Source organism: Macrobrachium nipponense, chromosome 15, assembly GCF_015104395.2.
Source record: "Macrobrachium nipponense isolate FS-2020 chromosome 15, ASM1510439v2, whole genome shotgun sequence".
Lineage (NCBI taxonomy): Eukaryota > Metazoa > Arthropoda > Malacostraca > Decapoda > Palaemonidae > Macrobrachium > Macrobrachium nipponense.
In genome coordinates this window covers 7,900,908-7,917,152 of record NC_087208.1, presented here as the reverse complement: position 1 = coordinate 7,917,152, position 16,245 = coordinate 7,900,908, and the positions used below count along the sequence as shown (strand labels likewise).

Below are 16,245 nucleotides of genomic sequence, written 5' to 3'. Positions count from 1 at the left end.
AAGCCAGAGCCGTGGTGTTGTCTGAGTTTATCTGTATCACCCCGTCTCTGACTATCTGTTCGAAGAACTTTAAGGCTAGGTGTATGGCCACAAGTTCCTTGCAATTGATGTGCCAGGACACCTGTTCCTTTGTCCAGGTGCCTGACACCTCCCTTGCTCCCAGCGTCGCTCCCCATCCCGACTCCGAAGCGTCGGTAAACAACACTTGGTCTGGGTTCTGCAGGGCAAGCGATACGCCTTCGTTCTTTTGAAGCTGAGGGATCCACCACTTCATATGATCTTTTACTTCTTGTGGAAGTTGGAAGACGTCCAAGAGTTGACCCGTCTTCCAACTCCACACCTCTTTGAGGAAAAACTGAAGAGGGCGGAGGTGAAGTCTCCCTAGCGAGAAGAACTTTTCCAATGAGGACAGGGTCCCTAAAAGGCTCAGGTAATCCCTCGCTGAGCTGTTCTTTCTTTTCTAAGAAGCTCGAGATTCTCGACAAACCTCGAGCGATTCTTTCTCGCGAAGGATATACTCGAAACCCCGAGAATCCATCTGAATCCCCACCAGTAGTAGACCAAGTTCTGGCTGGGGATCAGTTGTGACTTCTCGAGGTTGACGAGCAACCCTAGCGAATCTATCATGTTCCTTGTTACTTCTAAGTCCTCCAAGCACTGACTCTTCGACTTGGCCCTGATCAGCCAGTCGTCCAAGTAGAGGGAGATGTTTATCCCCTCTAGGTGAAGCAATCTTGCTACATTCGCCATCAGGTTGGTGAATACTTGTGGGGCTGTAGACAGTCCGAAGCACAGAGCCCTGAACTGAAAGATCTTGTCTCCTATCACAAAGCGAAGATATTTCTTTGACAAATGGTGAATGGGAACGTGGAAATAGGCGTCTTGCAGGTCCAGAGAGACCATCCAATCTCCTGGGCGAAGCGCCGACATTACAGAGGCGGACGTTTCCATACGAAACTTCTTTTTCTGTACGAAGCGATTCAGAGGCTTACGTCCAGAAACTGGCCTCCACCCCCCCGATGCCTTTGGTACTAGAAAAAGGCGGATTGTAAAAATCACGGGGAGTGTGGATCCTGCACAAGTTCGATGGCCTCTTTTTCCCACATTTGCTCCACCATTTGGAGGAGAGTCTTTCGCATTAACGGGTCTCTGTACCTCGCTGACAGTTCCCGAGGCGTAGATGTTAGGGGAGGGCTGTCGTCGAAGGGGATTACATATCCCTTCTTCAGGACCGACACTGACCAAAGGTCGGCTCCCCTTTGTGCCCATACTCCTGCAAAGTTCAGGAGTCTGGCGCCCACTGGTGCTTGGAGGAGCAACAAGTCACTTCGATTTCTTGAAGGGCCTAAATGAAGACCTTCCTCTCTTTTCAGAGCTCTTCTTTCTGGCAGGGGGACGAGCCGCTGCACCTCCACGAAAGGGCTGCTGAGTAGGACGAGATTCCTTCTTAACCGTCGACACTACCGGTCGTCCTTTCTTGGACGTTTGCGTAAGTAGGTCTTGTGTCGCCTTCTCAGTTAGCGAGCGAGATATATCCTTCACTAACTGAGAAGGAAACAGATGATCTGATAGAGGGGCGAACAGTAAGGCAGTCCTCTGGCTCGGAGAAACCCCTTTCGATTAAAAGGGAACCATACACTGATCTCTTTTTCAGGAGACCAGCACCAAAAAGGGAATCCACTTCACCCGAACCGTACTGTACTGCCTTGTCCATGCAGGACAGGACGCTATGGAGAATTTCTGGTTCTTCAGAAACTCCGGATCCTTAGATTTGTTGGCCAGAACTCCGAGTGACCAATCCAGAAAATTGAACACCTCTAAAGTGACAAAAAGTCCCTTTAGAAAGTGGTTCAACTCTGAAGTGCTCCACGTCGCTCTGACCGATCCTAAGGAGTGACGTCTAGAGGCCTCCACTAAACTGGAAAAGTCGGCATCTGCAGAGGCGGGTAAAGAAAGACCCATAGTCTCTCCTGTCCATCATCCAAATACCTCTCTTCCCGTGCAATCTGGAAGGAGGCATGCAGAATACCGTCTTTCCTAACTCCTTCTTCTTGTCCATCCAAGAATCTAAAGAATGGAGTGCCTTCTTCATTGATATCGCAGGCTTCATTTTCAAAAAGGCCGACGATTTAGCCGTAGCTGAGCTCGAAAAGAGCGAACGAGGAGAAGGAGGAGCCGCAGGACTAAGAGAATCTCCAAACTCTTGTAGTAGTAATGAGGCCAAGACTTTGTAACTAGAAAGTCCCTCATTAGCAGGAGGTTCGTCGTCAGACAACTCGTCTAACCCTCGATCAGACGAAGGAGAAAGTTCACGTTTGGAGGGAGAGTCCTTCCAAGACCTCCTATGTTCTGAAGGAGAGGAGCTCCTATTTGGCGAAGAGTCATAACCTCCAGGAACGAGTCCCCGACTCTTGACTCCTGGCTCTTGACTCTTGCCTCCTGACTCCTGCCTCCTGGCTCCTGACTCCTGCCTCCTGACTCCTGACTCCTGCCTCCTGACTCCGGACTCCTGCCTCCTGACTCCGGACTCCTGGCTCCTGCCTCCTGACTCCTGCCTCTTGGCTCCTGGCTCCTGCCTCTTGGCTCCTGCCTCCTGCCTCTTGCCTCCTGGCTCTTGCCTCCTGGCTTGTCTTGCCTCTTGCCTTTGGATGCCTCCACACTCTTGGCTCTGGGCTCCTGCCTCCTGGTTGACTCCTCACTCCTGGCTCTTGGCTCCTGCCTCCTGGGTGACTCCTCACTCCTGGCCGGTGCCAGACGTCTGATTGTTTCATCCAGGTTCGTACCGGAAACCTCACCTCGAGTAGGAGTATCGATCCTGGAGGTAGATACCTCTCCATACGTCTGGAGGAGCTTTTAATAGGAAGGGAAGTGTCTTTCCTTCTAGGAGGCTCCTTTTGACAGGACTCCTACAAACGACGAAATCTGTTCCTGCATCGCCATCATGAACCTCTTAGTAGCCTCCTCTTTATCCTCTTCGGGAGGAGGGGAAGGAGGAGGGAAGGAGGAGGGGAGGAGTCCATAGCCTCCACCTCCTGCCTCCTTCTCACTCTGGTTGAAAGAATGGCTCTTCTTGCCTTCTTCACTCCCGATGGAGACTCCTCAGGGAAGTTTTCAGGGCTCGAGTCAATAGTCGGCGCCCTCCAACTCCTCTTGAGAGGCCGAGATCGATCGGAATCTCTCCAATCACGTCTCGGTGATGAAGATCCCGACGACGAGAAACACTCACGTAGGACGCTTTTACAATAGCGGTCCTTGGCAGTACTGGTGGGGTGTCACAGAAACCGCCGAAGGGACATCTGATCGGGTGGGGATTCTCCACAACCTCCTTTCGGCTTTCGACATTCCTTCTCCTCTGGGCATGTGAGCTTGGAAGAGGTCTAGACCTAGGAGCGTTGCTGAGCCGACCAGATGCCCCCTCCAACACACCTGGGGACACTCATATCACTGTCCACTGACAATTCACTAGCCTTACCTTGTATGGCAGCCATTTTGTTTTCCATCAACTTGAAGGCTGCTTTTAGATCTGCAAGTTCTTTCGCGGTGGATCTACAGGTTCTGCAATAGGAGGGAAGGGCTGCAATGGAAGGAGAAGTAGCAATACTTACCCTTGGGGAAGATCCCAAGCTTGGAATTAGTTCAGATCTAGAACTACTTAAACTTCTATGAGAAGCCTTCCTCACTCTTTCTCTTTCTAACTTTTTTAAATAATTAGTTAGATTCTTCCATTCGTTCTCACTCAAGTTCTCACATTCCTTACAAGTATTAGTAAAAGAACATTCATACTCCCTGCACCTCTTGCATACCGTGTGAGGGTCTACCGAAGCTTTCGGCAACCTCACCTTACAGCCTACATTCACACAACGTCTCACAACCATACCAGAGTCAGACATATTTAAAGAAAAATCCAAAATCAAGTCCACAAAACAGTCCACAAAAGCGTATGCCAATCCAACAATCCAGATACGTCACCAAAAGTCGGTCAAGAAGATCAATTGCCGGTGAAAAAAGAAAACCAATCGAGAGGAACCAACAACAATGTTGATGGTCCGGGCGACAGAAGAATTCTGATTAGAAAACGGGGATGGTTCCTAGTCCTGCCACCCAGGGCAGGGCGGTAGATCACCTGACCTACCTGTAGCGTGTGCCGCGAAATTTGAAATTCTGTCGGAGACGACGGAGTCTATAGCTAAGTATATCTGGCAGGGAAGTTGAATGTATAAAATGAGGTGTTTGATGTTGTAGATTGTTGTATAGCCTTGGTGATTGTTTGGTGTTTGTGTTAGTGATTTATTGTGCTTTGTATGGTCTTGGTGCTTTTTGTTTTGTTTTTGTTTTTTTTAGTGTTCAGTGGGAGTTGATGACAAATGGTTTGTTGTTTGGTGTTTTGTTCGCTAGTAGAGGTGGAGTTGTTTTTTGGCAGCCATATTACGCTGAAGGCACAGCTTCTCGCCCAGATTGTGTTGATTTGTATGGTAAGTACATGTGTTTCAAGAGGTTTGTTTTTTTAGCTTGTTGAACCAAACGTCTTGTAAGAAAAAAGTAACGTAAAGGGGAAAGTGTGGCTGACGGAAATTTTGACAGTCGGAGTGACTAACGTAAATGTGGGAGGTCTTGCTGCCTTTTGTTTTTTAGCTTGTGATTCCACCACACTACCTTCCTATCCATCACAAAAATAGAAGGCGGCAACAAAGGAGAGGCTGGCTCAAGGAAGTCCGGCTAGGTGGTGAGCAAAATCTTCAAGAGACTCGAGTAAGCCAAAGACGATTTCAAGTCCTGATCCTCTACCGATGAAGCGGAAAACAAATAATCGTCCTCTCCTTTAGGTCCGGCCGCTTTTTCAAGGAAACCCATAAGCTTTTGAAGTTGCTGTTTGAATGGACCAAAAGATGACTCATCTAACATAGCACTAGTCTTAGAAGTTGAAACCGTGGATGTCAAAGCAGTGGCAGTCAAATGGCAATTCTTAGAAGACGAGCGATCTGCACGTGAGGCACTAAGAGCCACAGGAGGCAAACGAGACGAAACTCCTTTCGATGAGCTACAAGGGGAGTCAATGCGCAAAAGTGCGAACGCTGTTCAGATCACTTCGGTGCTAGACTACACCTGTTGCCAGATGGCACTTGACTCTGTGGAGGTGACTGATGTGAATCCTGAATGACCTGAACAGTCGCAAAACTGCAGGATGGCTGAGGACTCCAATGCTCCTCCGTCTTCTTCACTGGCAGAGTTGGAAAATCCACAAACGAGGCAGGCCTCTTCAAAGGACACGAAACCAGGCAACGACACATCCGATTCGGAAGAAAACTCCACATCACTAATATCATTGCCCTTCCAAAGGCATTTAGTCAAAGCCTGCGAGTCAACAGACTCGATGGAATCAGTGACTGCCTGTGGGCAAACCCCACCGATCTCCCTTCAACCTCCGGTATGTCTTCTCCCTAGTGCGGGGGAGCGGGACAGGGACCTTTGTCTAAAAGACCTGGGGGGATAGACAGCCATCTCCTCAGACAAACCACTAACACTTGGCATATCACTAATCTTATCACTAGCATTAGATTTCTCAACAAAAGCACAAAAACACAAACCCAAATCCATAACAGATTTGGCCAAAATCTCAAATTTCTTGTCATTTGGACTCTTAGCTGGCAGTGGTGTTAAAATTGGAAGCATGGGATACCTGGACTGGAGTTAGTGGCAATGGAGGACTATCGATAGGAGAGATGTTAGATGACAGAGGGGAAGAAAAAGTAGACTTCTTCGCCTTTAAAAGCAAAGGAGTTGCTTCAATACTAGTCTTCCTCTTGGCCCAAAAAGCCGCCTTCATCTTCCTATCATTTTCCATCTTCTCTAAATGAGACTTAAAGTTCTTCCAACCTTGCTCATCTAAGTCCTGACACTCAGTGCAAGTTAAATCTTTGCTAGATTCCTGCCCCCTACTTCACACACTTAGAGTGCAGATCATAACAAAGCTTAGCCATTCTAATTTTCCAGCCTTTGCTGGAAAACCTAACTGGTGATAAATGAAAGCTAAAAAGAAGCTATCGAGAAAAAAAAAAACAAACAAACAAACAAACAAACACCAAATTGTACTTCACCAAATACGATGAATAAACTCCAAAGGCAATGAAAAGTTAACTGCAAGAACCACCAACGTTACTCCATGGCAACCAGAAAACTAATTGACAACAGTAAGGTCAGCAGTACCGGGTGTTCCTGAAAGTGGGTGGGTCTCTTTGTCACCTGCACTAATGATGGCAGTACTGCCGCCGCCAATTATGTAATTTGAATTTTTGACTGTCAGGTAAGCTTGCAAGGAAACCAACTTTGCTAAAAAGCTCAACTAATTAGAAGCAAAGTGGAGTGCAGACAGACAGGTGGGCAGAGTTTCCCCCTGCTTGTCAGTAGTTCACTACATTGTCAATAGTCTGAAATGCTGTTCAAAATCCTTATGTAAAGAATGGGGGTTTGCATTTGTGTAGGAACAAATAGTAAGGGTCTAGTTTACAAACAAAAATTTCCATGGCCTTATTATTCAACTTTGATTAAGATGCAAGTTTATACTTTTCCATTCTGAAAAGTAAAACTTTGGAAATTACTGCCCATCAAAGGTTTTCTAATTAAAAAAACAATCATCTTCACTACTTACGCTGTTGAGAGAAGTCGAAACCTTTCCTCAGCAAGTTTCTTCTCTTCCGGATCTTGAAATTTATCTGGATGAGTCTTGGAAGCAACTGCTCGGAAAGCTCTTTTAACATCTTGTTTGGTTGCTTCCCTTGTTATTTCCAACACTGTAAATAATATTCACATTAACTGAGCAATCATTCTATTACAGTGAGCTACATAAAAACAAAAAAAAGGCTGCAGCTAAGTATACAGATCTGTTATCTAGAGAGAATGCAAGAGATAATGAAGCTTGTCACATCCATAACAGTTCTACCACCAGTCAAACCCAAACCACCACGATGACATTCTATTAACAGAATCAACAACACAACACACAAGAGCTAGCTTTTATTGGTAAGATTCACACACAGTTATACTTTAGTAATATCAAATGCAATAATACAGTAAAAACCCCCATGTTCGGATTCTCACAATTCACAGATTTTTCTGGGGAACCCTACCTATAAATTATTTGCAAAAATTCGGCAATTCGCAGACTTTTCTGTTAAGAAATATTCAGTAATTAGTGTATGTTTATGTTATTTTCATAAGTGAATACATTTTCATGATGAAAAAATTATTTACTAATTCTCAAATACAGTAGTACCTCGAGATACGAAATTAATCCGTTCCGAGGCGCCCTTCGTATCATGAGGTTTTCGTATCTTGGACCACATTTTACATGTAAAATGGCTAATCCGTTTCAAGCCCTCCAAAAACACCCCAGTAAAATGATATTGTTATAATACAATAAAGTTTCATACATACTTACCTGGCAGATATATACATAGCTAAGACTCCGTCGTCCCCGACAGAAATTCAAATTTCGCGCCACTCGCTACCGGTAGGTCAGGTGATCTACCTGCCTGCCCTGGGCGGCAGGACTAGGAACCATTCCCGTTTTCTATCATATTTTCTCTCTTCCACCTGTCTCCTGCGGGGAGGCTGGGTGGGCCATTAATCGTATATATCTGCCAGGTAAGTATGTATGAAACTTTATTGTATTATAACAATATCATTTTCATACAATGAACTTACCTGTCAGATATATACATAGCTGATTGGCACCCTTTGGTGGAGGGTCAGAGACAGCTAATATGGAATAGACAGGTAAACAACATATGTTGTAGGTATAAAAGAAAAAAACCTTGGTTCCTACCTGATAGGTGGTAGACTTCGTGGCTGTAGCCCGGTAGTCTGCATCACCTCAAGACTTTAGCGAGGATATTAGATCTATGGCTAGAGTTCTTGTGGGTCTGTCGATGGGTATAAGAACCGCTTACTCAGCAGAGCCTAAAAGGACTTTGTCAATGGGTACTGGACCACTTCTATGACAACACCTTGTGAAGGAACATAACCAATCCCGACCACCTGATCCTAACCACCATGTTAGTATATAGAATTGTTCTGAGTTATCCCCGAACTCATAACAAACAACCCATAACTCGAAACGAAAAACTCATTCATACAAAAATTCTCAAAAAAAAATGTTAATACTCCCCTAAAAGATATCACAAGAGTTCCTTACTGAACAACAGTGACTGGCCGCCAGTGCAGCACCGAGCCCTCTTTGTCAGCAGAAATCTAGAACATATCTAGTAGAAGGTATGCTACAAATTTAAGGATTTGGTGGTTTGCTCCCGTACCCAGTATTGTATCCGCCGATACAAAAGGTCCCAGAGAAAAACATTTCTCGTAGGTCACGCGAACGTCTTTAAGATAGTGAGATGCAAAAAACTGAATTGCACCTCCAATATGTCGTGTCAATGATTTTCTTTAATGACATATTCTTCTGAAAAGAGAGCAACGTCGCCACTGCTCTAACTTCATGGGCTTTTACTCTTAAAAGCGGAAGAGTCGTCAGGACAGAACTTGTGAGCATCCGTAATGACGCTCCTAATGAAGAAAGCTAAAGCGTTCTTAGACATAATTCTTGTGGGGTCCTTAATCGAACACCAAAGGACTTTGTCTAGAGCCTCCCATTTGTTTCTTTCTTTGTAAGAAGAACTTCAAGGCTCTTACCGGGCAAAGAGACCTCTCTGTTTCTCTCCCTACTAGACTCGATAAGCCTTTGATCTCGAATCTCTTGGGCCAGGGATTCGATGGATTTTCATTCTTCGCTAGAAAAAGAGTTCTAAACGAGCAAAAGGCAGAGTCTTTGTTAAAGCCGACTTCATCTTCTAGGGCATGAAGTTCGCCAACTCTTTTGGCTGTCGCCAAAGATAGGAGAAACAAGCATTTTCTTGTTATATCCCTGAACGAAGCTACGTGGGGAGGTCTCAAATCTGTCAGACGAAAGGAACTTGAGAACTACGTCCAGGTTCCAGCTGGGAGGAGTTAGTTCCTTCGATTTTGTTGTTTCAAACGATCTAATCAAGTCGTGCAGATCTTTATTCTCAGCAATGCCTAGGCCTCTGTTTCTAAATACTGCCGAAAGCATGCTCCTGTATCCTTTGATCGTCGATACAGACAAATGAGAGACCTCTCTCAAGAACAAAAGGAAATCAGCGATTTCGGTTATAGAGGTACTGGAGTAGAACACCTTCTTAGACTTACACCACCTTCTGAATACCTCCCACTTCGACTGATAAGACTCGTCTAGTGGAAGCTCTGCGGGCTCTAGCGATAGCGCTTGCAGCTTCGCGAGAAAAACCCCCTCGCTCTGACAAGTCTTTCGATAGTCTGAAAGGCAGTCCATAAGGAGCGAGAGCGGGGAGGTTTTGATGAAACCTCTCGAAGTGTGGCTGTCTGAGAAGATCCATCCTTTTTGGAAGGGATCTTGGGAAGTCTACTGTCCACTCCAGCACCTCTGCAAACCAATCTTGTGCTGGCCAAAACGGGGCTATCAGGGTCATCCTTGTCCCGTTGGGACGCTACGCAACTTTCTCAACACTTGTCCCAGGATTTTGAAAGGGGGGAAAGCGTACACGTCCACATGAGACCAGTCCAGCAGGAAGGCGTCGACCACGAGAGCTCTTGGGTCTTCCACCACTGAACAAAAGACTTCCAGCCTTTTGGAAAGGAATGTGGCGAACAGATCTACGTGAGGAGTGCCCCAAAGATCCCAAAGACTCTGACACACCTCTGAATGAAGAGTCCATTCTGTGTGAAGGACCTGGCTTCTCCTGCTCAGTCTGTCCGCCCTGACGTTTCTCGTCCCCTGAACAAATCTTGTCAGGAGGGAGATGTTTCTTTGTGAGGCCCAAATTAGCAGATCTCTTGCTATCTCGTAAAGCGACACTGAGTGCGTTCCTCCTTGCTTCCGAATGTAGGACAGGGCTGTAGTGTTGTCCACATTCACTTGGACCACACTGTTCGTCACAAAGGGTTCGAAGAACTTTTAGCGCCAAGTGAACTGCTAGAAGTTCTTTGCAGTTTATGTGCCAGGACACCTGTGCTGCCTTCCAGGTGCCTGACACTTCTCTCGGTCCTAGTGTTGCTCCCCAACCCTTCTCCGATGCGTCGGAATACAACACTCGGCTTGGGTTCGGAACTTCCAGAGAAATTCCCTTGTTCTCTTTTAGAGGGGACAACCACCATTGCAGGTGTAGGTTTCATCTCCATTGGAAGGAGAAAACTGTCGGAGAGAAGTCCCGTCTTCCAGTTCCAAGATCTCCTTAGGAAAAAACTGAAGAGGGGGCGAAGATGTAGTCTTCCTAGAGGAAAGAACTGTCGAGCGAGGAAAGGGTGCCTAGCAGGCTTAACCATTCCCTCGCCGAAGTCCGTTCTTTCCCTAAGAAGAGAGAGACTTTTTCCAAGCCTCTCACGATTCTCTCTTGCGAAGGAAATACTCGAAAACCCCGAGAATCCATCTGAATCCCCAGATAGACCAAGTTCTGTCTGGGAATCAGCTGTGACTTCTCGAGGTTCACGAGTAGTCCCAACGCCTTTATCAGCTCTAGGGTCAAAAGAAAGGTCCTCCAAACACTGTCTCTCTGTTCTTTGGCCCTGATGAGCCAATCGTCCAAATATAGAGAGTATGTTGACGCCTTTGAGGTGAAGAAACCTTGCCACATTCCTCATCAGGTTTGTGAAGACCTGAGGAGCTGTGGACAGGCCGAAACACAAGGCCCTGAACTGAAAGATCCTTCCCCCCGTCATGAAACGGAGGTACTTCTTCGACGAAGGGTGAATCGGGAAGACATGAAAATAGGCGTCCTGGAGATCCAGAGACACCATCCAATCTCCTTGACGTAACGCCGCAAGGACTGAGGCCGAAGTCTCCATAGAGAACTTCTCCTTTCGAACGAACTTGTTCAGAGCGCTGACATCTAGAACTGGTCTCCAGCCCCCCGAGGCTTTCGCAACCAGGAAAAGCCGATTGAAAACCCGGAGAGTTTGCTCTAGAACCAGTTCTATAGCTCTTTTGTCCCACATTTGATTCACCATCAGACAAAGAGTATCCCTCAGTACAGGGTCCCTGTATCTGGCTGACAGTTCCCGCGGAATGGTCGTTAGTGGAGGACTGTCTTGGAAGGGGATAAGATATCCCTTCCTGATTATGGACATGGAAGAGCCGTCTGAGTTTATGAGTGACCAGCGTCTGCAAATTCGAGAAGCCTGGCCCCCACTGGTGTGTTTGGAGGCTGTCTGTCCCTCACAATTCCCCTTTCTTAAAGGGACGGGAAGAGCCTTACCTCTCCTCTCAAGACCTCTTCTCTTAGAGGTAGCTCTGGAGAGAGGCCCTCCTCGAAAAGGGCTGAACCGTAGAAGTCGGTCCTTTCTTGTCAACTGAAACAAGTGGTCTCTTCTTCCTTGCAGTTTGCAGGAGAAGATCCTGAGTCGCCTTCTCAGTCAGTGATCGAAAAATGTCCTTCACTAACTGAGAAGGAAACAGGAAGTCAGACATGGGAGCGAAAACCAGGGCTGCTCTCTGTGAGGGAGAAACCGCCTTGGTTAGGAAGGAACTAAAAATACTCCTCTTCTTAAGGAGTACTGCTCCGAAAAGAGAGGAGATTTCTCCTGATCCGTCTTGTACCGCCTTGTCAATACAAGCAAGAATACTCAGAATGACTTCGGGGTCAAGACCATCCGAGTCATTGAGCTTTCTTAGACATCACCCCAAGGGACCAGTCTAGGAAATTAAACACTTCCAAAATATGGAAGAGTCCCTTGAGGAGATGATCCGTCTCCGAAATCGCCCAAGACACGCGAGCTCCATTCAAAGCGTGTCTCCTTGACGAGTCAACCAAGGTTGAAAAGTCCGCTTCGGCTGCCGTCTGGGAGAGGAAAGGCCCATGTTCTCCCCAGTTCGGTACCAGAAACCTCTCTTGCCAGAAAGTATGGCTGGAGGCATACAGAAGGTGGTCCTGCCCAGATCCTTCTTAGACAACATCCATTTGTCTAAGGACTGAAGCGCTCTCTTCATAGAGATCGTAGGTCTCATCTTCAAGACCGACGAAAAACTTAGGCACAATCGCACTCGAAAACAGTGATCGAGGCGAAGAGGAGCGGCAGGAGTTAAAGAATCTCCGTATTCCCGTAAAAGAAGGTCAGTCAGAACTTTATAGTTCGAGACTCCTTCTCTAACCGTCACCCTCTTCTTCCAAATCTCCTTCTACACCTTGTGGAGAATCGGCCTGAAAAACGAGAGGATCTTCATCCCGTTCTCTCTCTATGGTGACAAACTCCTACTAGAGGGGCTCATAGAGTGAACCGACTCTCTCTCACGTCTAAAAGAAGTCTCGCGGTCTGCTTGACTTCTCGCGCCTGAACAGCTCCTCGCGCTTGGCTGGCGCCTCGCGCTTGTCTGGCGCCTCGCGCTTGTCTTGCGCCTCGCGCTTGGCTGGCGCTTCACGCTTGGCTGGAGCGTGTAGCCTGGCTGGCATCTCGCGCCTGGCTGACGTCTCGCGCTTGTCTGGCGCCTCACGCAATGTTGACTCCTCGCGCGATGGGCTAGGCGCCTCGCGCCTTGGCTAGAATCCTCACGCCTAACTTGGCGCCTTCTGCGCCTCGGCCGGATGGCGCCTCACGCTGAGTGTATCCTGATCTAGAGCAACTCGCTCGGATAGATCCTGACGTTTGTACGGACTCTTCGCAGCCTGGAAGACGCACCCATGTCTTGGCGGAACGCTTCACGTCTGGCTTGGTGAAAGAAGACGAGACTTTCTTAATTAAAGGAAGTCTAGCGTCCTTCTTGCGAGGGGGATCCCTCGAAAGAACTCCAACCAAAGAGGCAATCTGCTCTTGAACTGCAAGCAATATCCTCTTGGAAGCCACCCCAGCGTCCTCTTCAATAGAAGAAGTAGGAGAACTCGAAGGAGTGCGATCCTCAAATACTGCTCTAGGAGGCGTCGAAACCAGCTTAGCCTTCTTGATAGAAGAAGGAGCCTTCCTCCGAGAAGCGTTCCGGGCTCGAGTCGAACGCGCGCTCTTTCCAATGCCTTTTCAGTGGCCTAGAAAGATCCGAGTCCTTCCACCCTCGTTTAGGTGAAGGAGAACCGGACGATGAGAAACAATCTCGTTAGGTTACGCTTCCGATTAGAGCGGTCCTGAGCAGACTGTAACGAAACAGAACCTGCTGAAGGGACGCCTGACCGTTGGGTATTCCCCACAACCTCCGTACGACTTTCGACTTTCCTACTCCTCTGGGTATGTGAGTTTGGAAGAGGTCTAGGCCTGGGAGCATCGCAGGGACGGTCAGACGCCCCCTCCACAACACTGGGAACACTCACTTCACTTAGTAAATCACTAGCCTTACCTTGCATGGCCGCCATCTTTGTCTTCATTTTACGAAGAGTAGCCTTCAGATTGGCGATTTCAGAAGCCGAATCCGAATGCAAAGCCTGTAAGGATTCAGATACATAGGATTCATTAACAAAAGGAGAGTTAGACTCAGAAAAAGGCTCAATAGGCCTTGTACTCACACTCTTTTGTGCAGCCCGTCTAATCCTATCCCTCTCTCAACTTCTTCAAGTAAGAAGTTAGAGTCTTCCATTCATTAGCATCCAACTTTTCACACTCAATACAGGTGTTAGCCAAAGAACAGTCAAACCCCCTACATTTACGACATACAGTGTGAGGATCAACCGAAGCCTTCGGTATCCTCACCTTGCAGCCTACATTCACACACACTCTCACACTAACACTTGAATCAGACATTCTATTAGAAAAATCAAAAGCAAGTCCAAATCCAGTCCACAGTAGCGAATGCAAAAAACAACGATCCAGTACGTCACCAAGAAATCCAATAAGATGATCAATAAAGTCTTGAAAAGCGAATTCCAGTCAGGAGGTAGTAACAACAATGTTGATACCACCGGCGACAGAGAAAATATGATAGAAAACGGGAATGGTTCCTAGTCCTGCCGCCCAGGGCAGGCAGGTAGATCACCTGACCTACCGGTAGCGAGTGGCGCGAAATTTGAATTTCTGTCGGGGACGACGGAGTCTTATCTATGTATATATCTGACAGGTAAGTTCATTGTATGAAAATGTTATTGTTATTATACAATTAAGTTTGTTCATACTTACCTGGCAGATATATATATAGCTGTATTTTCTGAAGTCCGACAGAATTTCAAAACTCGCGGCAAACGCAGGGAGGGGCGGCCAGGTGTAGTACCCATTCCCGCCGCTGGGAGCGGATATTAGGAACCATTCCCATTTTCTATTCATATTTTATTAATGCCACTGTCTCCTGAGGGGAGGAGGGCGGGCAATTTAATTATATATATCTGCCAGGTAAGTATGAACAAACTTAATTGTATAATAACAATAACATTTTGTTCATGCCACTTACCTGACAGATATATATATAGCTGAATCCCACCTTCGGATGGTGGGAAGAGACAGAATAGGATTTTTTAGGAAACTTAAATTAAGTAGATGATATACATCTTGGTTCCTCACCTGTTAGCAAAGTAGACTCTGTGATTACTGTCACTTAAGGCTGCTTTTGCTTAAATCAGAGTTGCCAGCCAGGTGGAGACCTGTAGTGCTGGTGCGCTCTGGATGATCTGTCAACGGGTACGAGACCTCAACGTGACAAGACCATCGAGCCATACATATGAGGGCAACGAAGCAACTGACCACCACCTGACCAACTATTCAAAAAAACCCTTAAAACTAACTAAAGGATGGGAGATCTTCACATAAGACTCACCACAACCTAAAAACACAACAATAAAACTAACCTAAGCCTAACTAAGGGATAGGGAAAGAGCTACTTCCGGACCCAAAGACTGTGTCCGCAGAAACGTATGGCCCCAGTGAATTACAGTCGTCATAAATCGTTCTCACATCCCTTAGGTAATGTGAGGCGAAGACGGAGTTACTCCTCCAAAAGGTGCAATCAAGAATGTCCTTGATCGACATATTCTTTTGGAAGGCAAGAGAGGTAGCGACAGCTCGAACTTCGTGAGCTTTCACTCGTAAGAGGCTCAAATCAGTCTTCTGGAAAGATGAATGAGCCTCCTTAATGACGTCCCTCAGAAAGAAAGCAACAGCATTCTTAGATAAAGGTAACTCTGGTCTCTTCACAGAGCACCAGAGATTACCTGAGGGACCTCTTACCTCTTTTGTTCTATGTTACATAGAACTTGAGAGCCCTGACCGGGCACAGGGCTCTCTCTGGTTCTTGGCCCACCAGACTTGACATACCCTTGATCTCGAAAGTTTTCGGCAAGGATTCGAAGGATTTTCATTCTTCGCCAAGAAAGTTGGGTTCAAAGAGCAGACAGCATTGTCTCCTTTGAATCCCACTAAATTACTAAACGCTTGAATCTCACTAACTCTCTTAGCCGTCGCAAGAGAAGTTAGGAAAAGAGCCTTCCTTGTCAAGTTTCGAAGAGACGCTGCCTGAAGCAGTTCGAAAGGGCTTGACATAAGGAACTTAAGAACCACGTCAAGGTTCCATGACGGAGGTCTCATTTGAGGAATCTTCGAAGTCTCGAAAGATTTTTAAAAAGATCATGAATGTCCTTGTTGTCAGAAAAGTCAAGGCTGGCCTCTGTGCCTAAAAACCGCTGACAACATGCTTTTATATCCCTTGATGGTAGGGACCGCTAATTTCTGCACATTCCTGAGAAAGAGCAGAAAATCAGCTATCTGGCTCACAGAGGTCGAGGAAGAGGAAACTCCCTCCTTTTTACACCATGCCCTGAAGGAAGCCCTTACACTTCGGATGGTAAACAGCTCTTGTGGAAGCACGTCTTGCATTTGCGATTGCTCTCGCAGCTGCTTTCGAAAAAACCTCTCGCTCTGGCCAACTTTTCGATAGTCTGAACGCAGTCAGACCCAGAGCGGAGAGGTTTTGGTGAAACCTTTCGAAGTGAGGCTGTTTGAGTAGATCTTTCCTCCAGGGCAATGTCCTCCTTGGAAAAGTCTACAAGGAAAGACATGACCTCTGTGAACCATTCTCTCGCTGGCCACATCGGAGTGATCAGGGTCAACCTCGTCCCTTCTGAGGCCGCAAACTTCCTCATGACTTCCCCCAAAAATCTTGAATGGTGGGAAGGCGTAAAAGATCTAGACCCGTCCAATTCCAAAGCAACGCGTTCTACAGCGATCGCTTCTGGATCCAGGACCGATCCATAAAGAGGAAGTCTCTTGGTCCTTGACGTCGCGAATAAGTCGACCAGA

At 46.8% G+C, this 16,245-nt stretch overlaps 1 protein-coding gene across 1 annotated transcript in view; it reads right to left on the bottom strand.

Annotated features, from left to right (window-relative positions):
• Positions 1 to 16,245, bottom strand: part of LOC135226989 (dnaJ homolog subfamily C member 25 homolog) — a 181,219-nt gene that overhangs the window by 119,770 nt on the left and 45,204 nt on the right. Inside the window, exon 2 of the mRNA XM_064266704.1 lies at positions 6,647 to 6,788. Within this exon, the coding sequence (XP_064122774.1) occupies positions 6,647 to 6,788 (142 nt within the window). The remainder of the gene's footprint in view (positions 1 to 6,646; positions 6,789 to 16,245) is intronic.